General features: G+C 43.3%; 1 protein-coding gene across 1 annotated transcript; it reads left to right on the top strand.

Moving 5' to 3' along the window:
* The first annotated feature begins 4,677 nt into the window (after positions 1-4,677).
* LOC109402340 (alpha-tocopherol transfer protein) lies at positions 4,678-7,262 on the top strand. Its single transcript, XM_019675008.3, has 4 exons — positions 4,678-5,381; positions 5,444-5,748; positions 5,811-6,186; positions 6,392-7,262. The coding sequence occupies exons 1-4, from the start codon at positions 5,379-5,381 to the stop codon at positions 6,653-6,655; spliced, it is 948 nt and encodes a 315-aa protein (XP_019530553.3). The 5' UTR covers positions 4,678-5,378; the 3' UTR covers positions 6,656-7,262.
* The last annotated feature ends 1,496 nt before the right edge of the window (positions 7,263-8,758 follow it).

The following is an 8,758-nucleotide window of genomic DNA, read 5'->3' as shown; positions in this document are numbered from 1 at the left end:
GCAGAGGCTAGTGGATCACAATGGGATCTGGATTGCGCAGCATACCCAGCCTTTACCGTACCTGGTCAATACCCCGTTGTCAGTAAATTTTGAGCAAGGTTATTGACCACTCGTGGTGAACTTGAAAACCCAGCAAGTGTTGCGTTTCAACATCCAGTTGATCTCAGCTGAAGGTTTGGCAGATGAGTATACCGCCAGAAGCAAGGCCTGGCGCATACTAACCCCGAAGGTCGGCAGTAATGCCGGCAAGTCAGACCCCAGCCAGGCTTGGGAAGGGTGGGCTCGAAAAAGCTGGACCATCCCGGATGGAACGGAACACCCAGCTAACACAAAGTCTTATACGATGTTGAATAGGATGCTAAAGTGGAGGCCATATGCGTACATGCTTCCATTTTACCGTGTGTAAAGTGTACGCATATCGCCTCCTCTTTTGCATCCTATTCAACATCATATGCGATCGTGTGTTGACTGGGCAGGGGGTTGCGATCGTTGTTAGGACCTCAGCAATCACAGAGTAGGACCCCCCTTGGACGGCAATTGTGCGGAAGAGAGAGAAGATAAAAAACCGCTAGTTGAGGAGGTTAGGGACGATGATGAACCTGGGCTTGTTAGTGGAATGCCTGTAAGTAAAAAGAATATCGGGTTAAGTACTCTTTCTTTTAATTCCACTAAGAATTTGCATCCTTTGACAGATACGCATTTCGACCTCAACTGTAAGGTCGTCTTCAGTGTCTTGTACTTAACCCGATTTTCTTTTAAGGTCAGGGACGTCAAACCAAGAAGGCGTAAGAGAGCAGGTGCCAAGCGTGGAAGGCGACGCGCTTGTCATCAAGACCTAACAGTCTAAGTACTCGGACGAGCTCTAAGTACAAGCTCGTGAAGCCAACGTGTGCAATATTAAACGTACTCGTACGAGCTAAATGATCCTTGATATCAAGTGCGACAAGGAATGCATGGGTGCCGCCTACGAGAGTCTGGCGGAAGAGGTCCTTGGTGAAGGGGTCGAGGTGAGAGCTCTTACAGCAGAGGCTACAGAGGGAGCCGGCAGGGAGACGAGTAGCCTTGGTACAGTTACCTGTAACGGACGTAAATAACTCCGTTAAAGTAGGGAAGATCGAGGGGGGCTGGTAAGTATGCCATCTGACCTTTCATGAGTCACCAGAGGCTCGCTTCAGGTGTCTGGAATCAGACTCAAGGCATGGGACTGCAAAGGCCCTGACAGGAGCAAGCTGTGCAGGCGATGTGGCGCCGAAGACCATAAGGCACAAGGCTGCACGAGTCTACCCATGTGTATTATTTGTTCCGAGAAATCCGCGAACAACAGGCACTCAACGGGGGGTCAAAGGCCTTCAACAAAGCCGTAGTCAACTAATCACAGTGCAGATAATGTAGCTGAACCTGAACCACTGTGACGCAGCTCAGCAACTGCTTTGTCAAGCGGTTTCTGAGTATGGGGAAGATATTGCCATCATAGCGGACCCATACAGAGTACCCACCGGCAACGGCAATTGGGTCTCGGATGGGTCAAAAAAAAATGTCAGCGATATGGACGACGGGTAAATACCACATCCAGGATGTGCTGTTTACTACCTATGATTACTTCGTGGTCGTCAAAGTAAACGGTGTCTTCTTTGGTAGCTGTTACGTGCCTCCGATCGAGCAGTTCACGTCGATGCTGGCCTGTACGACGACCGTGCTGACAGAGTGAAGGCTAGAGACACTGGTCATACTAGATGTCTACATGACTAATGCCGGTACCATGAGTACCTTTAGTCGGAATGGTGTGGAGTCTATTATTGATGTAACTTTTTGTAGTTCTGGCTTAAAAAGTAGTTCGAACTGGAGAATAGACGATAACTATAGTCACAGCGATTACCTGGCAGTTCGTTACAGTATCGACTACAACAACAGCAGGCAGCGGGTAGAGAAAAAGGTAAACCCTCGTAGGTGGAGGATATCATACTTCAACGACGAGGTATTTAGGGAGGCGCTCCGCCATGAGCGTAACCTACTCGATTTAAGCGGTAACGAGCTGGTAGCGGTGCTCTCGCGTGCTTCGTGCGAGCACAAAGTGAGGAAGAGCTGAATGAACTGCGGGTGGTATTCGCCGCTGCCATAATTGCGCAGAAGACTGAGAGGGCAAGCAAAAACGTCTGCTTTGAGGGTCTCTGTCAGAGTGCCAATGCGAATCCGTGGGGCGATGCCTCCTGGATCGTGATGGCCAAGACGAGATGTGTAATGGCTTCTACAGAGCAATCTCCAGAGATGTTGGAGGGGATCATCGAGGGGCTTTACCGCGACCTACTTTCGTAGGGCAGCCAGGGACTGGAGCTGGCGATGAGGAGAGAGTTACAGATGTGGAACTTGCGGGGATACCAAAGTCCCTTAGCATAGGTCCGGACGGAGCTCCGAACTTGGCATTAAAAGCAGCTATTGCAGAGGCTCCTGGGATGTTGAAGTCTGCTATGCAGAAATGTCTGGACGAGGGAGTTTCCCCAGAGGTTTGGAAGCGACATAGTCTGGTTCTGTTCACAAAGGCGTGAAACCACTCGGAGACCCGTCAGCATGTAGACCAATATGCTTGATCGACACGACGGGGAAGATGCTCGAAAAGATTATCCTCAACAGAATGTGAGGATGTAAATGGTTTCTCAAGCAACCAGTTCGGCTTCCGGAGGGGGAGATCGACCGTAGACGCTATCCTGTCGGTAACACAGACAGCCGAGATAGCGCTCCAGCATAAGAGGAACGGAATTCGCTACTATGCAGTACGATAGTGCAGTTCTCGATTGCGGTTGTGGAGAAGTAGATGAGTTCAGAAAATAGAAGTTGGCTCACCTTAAAACTGAGTTGGTAGTTTGGTCTAGTGTAGTTTTTATTTTTTTAACAAAAAATTAGAAAGAGGGAGAAGCCCCTTTGAGTGATTTCCTTTTTCTCTTTATGAAATCATTCTCAAAAAGGCACAAAACCTCTTCATCTTTTCAAAAAAACATTTACAAAGGTTGAGGTGGTAGTTGTGAACAATCGAAAGCCGGAGCTGCAAATGGTGGTCAGTGTAGGTGATTGCACAATAGACCGGCCCACATTTGTATGAGACGAAAATAAAGTTTTCAAAATTCACGGGGCACCCTCTAGAATCGTGACTTTGGATGAGAAGAACAATTTGTGAAAGATTCAGCTCAATCGGTTAAAAACTGCGCTGGCGCAAATGAGTTGAAGGTTTGTATGGGATGTTCAGTCCAAATATATGGGAAATTGGATGACCTCCAGTCTCTGATACGACACGCCGGTTTGGCGAGTTTGATTTGACTCAGAACTGAAAGAATGGTACCGTAATCCGGGGTCAAATTGATCACTTTAAAACAACTTTTGCGAATAACATGAGTGACAATTCAAATATTGCATGAAGAATTTCTATAAAATCAGTACCCAGTGGATCTCTATGAAACCATGTGACAGAATTTTGTTCAACAAGCTTAAAAGTTTTGTCAAATTAATTCAAAAATCAAAAAATTGAGGATGCCACTTTGGGGCGAAATTGATCAGTATACAATTAAGCATCGGTTAAAAAGATAAAAATCCTTATCCACTTAATTTTGCTCTTCTTAACCCGAATAACGCGTCAAAACTCTTACAACAAGTGAATTTGACACTTAAAACGCAAAATTAAATTTTGAACTTTCCCCTTTAACGCCTAAAGATAGGCAATTTCCTTTAAAATAAGTGTTTTTTGTTACAATAAATGACTTTTTTGTCAAAAAGGAACTTTTTTTTACTTATTCAAATTTAGAATAGCTTCATAACTTTCCAACCAAGGCTCCACAAAAATGTTAAAACATAAAATTTACGGGAAGTCCTAGTGGCAATCGATTGTTTAGAAGCAATGATTTCAGCTAAATGAGAAATACATTGCAAATTCCTAAAAAAATAAGGCAAAACTAACTTTTTTCTAAACAAATAAAAGTCTACTCTCATCTCTAGACATCTTCGAATCAGATGACATAAAAAGTTTAAAATCATTACGACGCTTAGAAGTTCCTGGTATGTAATTATAATGTAGTACCCAAATGATCAATTTCGCCCCGCTGATCAATTTGACCCCGGTTTACGGTAGTTGAGACCCTAAGGAACAACTTTGTAGAAGACCATACCATGATGAAACTTAATTTAGTTACTGTTTCAGCTAATGAAAGTAGGGTGAGGACATCTTCCCCCGTTTACTCTCGGTTGTTACATGCAGCTCGTGTTTGCGGTTCGAAACCTGCACACTACATCATAGGCGGCTTGGTTGTCCTTCATTATTTCCATTGCTCACGCACGTGGATGGGTATCAAGGCAATGAAGAATTACATAGCTGCCTATGATGTAGCACGCAAGCTTCGACCGATGAACACGTGCTGTATATAACAACCGAGAGTAAACGGGGGAAGATGTCTTCACCCTGCTTCCTTTAGCAGATAGGTTCCCAAACTTTCAGGTCGCGTGACCCCCTTTTGCCAGCTGACGTAGTTTTCGCAACCCCCCCCCCCCCCCCCCCCCATAGAAATTCTCTCATTTGTTGTCTGTTGCAGTAAAATATTTTACTGTCCCTCGCGACCCCCTGGATGAACGCCGGCGACCCCCCTGGGGGGTCGCGACCCACAGTTTGGGAAACCATGCTTTAGCTGAAACTGCTACTAAATTAAGTTTTATCATGATATGACCTTCTACAAAGATGTTCCTTAGGGTCTCAACTACCATTCTTTCAATTCTGAGCCAAATCGAACTCGCTAAACCGGCGTGCTGAATGAGAGACTGGAGGTCATCCAATTTCCCATATATTTCGACTGAACATCCCATACAAACCTTCAACTCATTTGCGCCAGCTCAATTTTTAACCGATTGAGCTGAATCTTTCACAGATTGTTCTTCTCATCCAAAGTCACGATTCTAGAGGGTGCCCCGTAGAATTTTTCGACATTTTTGTATTTGGGCCAGTCTATTGCACAATCACTTCGAAGCGCTATGTCAAATAGATAGACTTCTTAAACTTTAAGAAGTCTAAAAATAAAGTTCTAGCGAATAATTTGAGACCACCAACCAGAAACGCTATAAAGTTTTTACCACAATGACCAACCCTACTGTAAATACAAGGCTCAATATGCCAAGCCATGAAATATTACAAGATAAGACATTGTTAACAAGCTACAGCATCACGAGCCTATCTTATCTAATCGCACGTGGTTACACACAAATTTAGCACAATTCCATCAATAAAGTACCCCAATGAGAAATTCAACAGCAGAGATAGCATCCATGACATTTGCGAAAATATCCGCCAGAATGCTGATTCATTTGTAGTTAGGCAGTCAACTTGGGCGGAAATATCTCCAGTAAAAATGGTAAGCAATGGTGTGAGATAAGCTATTTACATTGACTGAATACCCTCCATTGTTTTATTTAGACAGATCTTGAAATTCGCCCCATATCGAATGTTTTAGCAAGAAAAGCCAAGGCAGAGCTGAATGAAAATGAAAAACTTATCGCCGGTGAATTGGAGGCCATTCGCACCTGGATGAAACAATCGGAACACATCCGTGGCAGGAATGATGACCAATTTTTGATTGGCTTTCTTCGAGCTTGCAAGCACAGCATTCAGCGGGTGAAGGAAAAGATGGACATTTATTATTCAATTCGATCGGTGTTGCCAGAGGTCATGGCCAACAGGGATCCATTGGACCCGTTTATTCGGAAGGTGATCAAGATGGGGTATGAATTTCATCAGTTTGCATAAAGAAAAGGGTTTCAATACTTTTGTACTGAATTTTCAGTGTGTCTGTACCACTCCCGAAAACGATAAATCCAGATGACCCTAAGATAATGCTCATCCGTGGAAATGCATTTGATGGAGATGTTTGTGATTTTCCCGATATACTTAAGGTATTCACAATGATTGGCGATGTACAGTTTCGAGACGACGACCAATTGGTGATCTGTGGTGAAACAGCAATTATCGATCTGGGTAGTTCATCCAGCTCTCATTTCTTCAACTTTAACATTTCGTTTCTGAAGAAGGCTGCCATTCTAAACCAACAGGGATGTCCGTTAAGACAAAAAGGATTCCATTTCATTAACACTCCTAAAGGATTTGATATTGTGATAAATGTATTCAAAAGTTTGATGACGCAGAAGAATCGCGATAAAACGGTAAGCGGAACATTGTAAATAGTATACGACACGACATATGGTTCAAACATGTTTAGCCAGCTGGTATTGAGATAAACGCCTCAATATAATCGTCACGCTATCTCAATATGTATAGGAAAATCATTCACTGTGTATTATTGCTTATCGGTCACGAAGCCTCGGGTAGACGCCACTCATTTATCGATTTTTTGTTGTTTATTTCCAGATAATTTCGCATGGATCTAGCTTAGAATCATTGCATAAGTATTTCCCAAAATCGATCCTCCCGACGGAATATGGAGGAGACTTGGGACCAGTGCAACAGTTTGTTGATGATTGGGAACAAAGACTGATTGATAACCGGGACTATTTGATCCATGATCAAAGTTTAGGTGTAGATGAAAGCAAACGAAGAACAACGAATCCAATAGCAGAGGAAAAAGATTTGTTCGGAACGGTTGGATCGTTTCGAAAGTTGGAGTTAGATTGATAAGTAGAAGTAACATAGGGTAATTGTTCCCTTCGTTGTGGTAGTACCTAATGTTGCAGTAGTGGCAATTGAGCACTTTTTCGACTGAAATGTTACCAAAAGGCATTTTTAATAGATGTATTATGCTTAAATTATGAGATTGCACCATTTGTGTGCTTAAGATTTGCCCAAAAACCTATTAAAAAAAATATTTTCCTTAAATTTTTTGCTGCTGTGTTCCTATTGTTGCGGTAGTGTTCCTAATGTTGCGGTATCCCATATGATTTCAATGGGATACCGCAACAATAGGAGCCAAAATTAAATTTTACTTCCATAATAGGAACAGTGTGCCTAATGTTGTGGTAAGCGATTTATGATCAAAAACAGAGAGAAACGATAGTTTTTATATTTTTCCAAGCAAATTTGGATAGAAAACTACAAACTAACGTTTTGCAACCCATCATTAGATGGTACGATCATTGTTTTTAAAATGAATTTACCTTAATACCACAACGATGGGCACACTTACCCTAAATACTAGAAATAACAGGTGAATTCAAAAATAAAAGTGTTTTATCTCGAAAATTATTCGTAATATAAAAAGTGGAGCAAACAATCCTTTCGTTTTTTTTTTCGAAATCAATGTGTTATCATGATTTTATCAGTGTCTATGGTTTATTTGTCTTCAAAAAAAAAGGTTGAGGGATGCGTTGAGTTTTTGATACAACTTCCGTTTTGCTCAAGAACGGCGCAGCAGTCCCATCTCGCCGTTCAACGAATACCTAACGGATTTGAATATATTTTATAGCTCTCAAGGTGTGGTGAGCACCAATTCTCCCCCAGTGCGTTTGGTGTAGTATGTAAGGTGAGTAGTTAATACTCCTGGTGTCCATGGTTCGAGTCTGGACAAAATCTGTTTTCCATTTTTGTATCATTCCCTTTCATTCAAGTTGCAGAACGATTCAGAATATGCGCTTTTTGAGTTTCAAAGAAGAAGCAATTGTGTTGTTATCATCTATAATACGGACAGTAAATAAATTGCACTACGGTTGCTTTTACTGGCTTCGAAACAAGTCGTGTTACTTGGGTTACCTTGTTTGATCCATATTGATCTCATACCTTATGCAATTGCAGTCACTAGCGTTCTTAGAGGACACCAAGAGCAATTGCTAGAGAAAATCCAGCTAAAAATGCTTCAGAAATGCCAGTAAAATGTCTGCAGCAATGCTAGTATTAATATCCGCTGAAACTTACGAATTTTACGAGGGTTTCTAAAAAGATTTCTCTTGTAATGCCTCCAGGAATGCCTGATGGAGTTCTCTATAAATTACTGTCTGGATTTCAGAGGAAATTCCATAGAGGACTACCGGTCTAATCAGCGTTTTGTTGATAGTCAACTTGGTGTCAGGCCCTGCGAGCCAGCCGTAAAAAAGTCTAGCACCGGAAAATCAACAAGAGAAGAATGCGAACCGATACCAATGGCGACGACCACAGCGACGAAAAGGGACTTGCGATTGGAAGCTCGGTACGTGGAACTGCAGATCTCTCAACTTCATCGGGAGCACCCGCATACTCGCCGATATACTGAAGGACCGCGGGTTCGGAATCGTAGCGCTGCAGGAGGTGTGTTGGACAGGATCTATGGTGCGAACGTTTAGAGGTAATCATACCATCTACCAGAGTTGCGGCAACACACGTGAGCTGGGAACAGCTTTTATAGTGATGGGCGACATGCAGAGGCGCGTGATCGGTTGGTGGCCGATCGACGAAAGAATGTGCAGGTTGAGGATCAAGGGCCGATTCTTCAACATTAGCATAATAAACGTGCACAGCCCTCACTCCGGAAGCACTGATGATGACAAAGACGCATTTTACGCGCAGCTCGAATGCGAGTACGACCGCTGCCCAAACCACGACGTCAAGATCATCATCGGGGATCTAAACGCTCAGGTAGGCCAGGAGGAGGAATTCAGACCGACGATTGGAAAGTTCAGCGCCCACCAGCTGACGAACGAAAATGGCCTACGCCTCATCGATTTCGCCGCCTCCAAGAACATGGCCATTCGTAGCACCTTCTTCCAGCATAGCCTCCCGTATCGTTACACCTGGAGATCACCACAACAA

This window comes from Aedes albopictus, chromosome 3, assembly GCF_035046485.1.
Source record: "Aedes albopictus strain Foshan chromosome 3, AalbF5, whole genome shotgun sequence".
Taxonomy (NCBI): Eukaryota; Metazoa; Arthropoda; class Insecta; order Diptera; family Culicidae; genus Aedes; species Aedes albopictus.
The sequence above is the reverse complement of the archived record's forward strand: the minus strand, read 5'-3'. Positions and strand labels throughout refer to the sequence as shown.

Coding starts and splice junctions, on each gene's coding strand:
- LOC109402340 (XM_019675008.3), top strand. Junction 5,749..5,810: donor CGGAAGGTGATCAAGATGGG/GTATGAATTTCA, acceptor CTGAATTTTCAG/TGTGTCTGTACCACTCCCGA. Junction 6,187..6,391: donor AGAAGAATCGCGATAAAACG/GTAAGCGGAACA, acceptor GTTTATTTCCAG/ATAATTTCGCATGGATCTAG.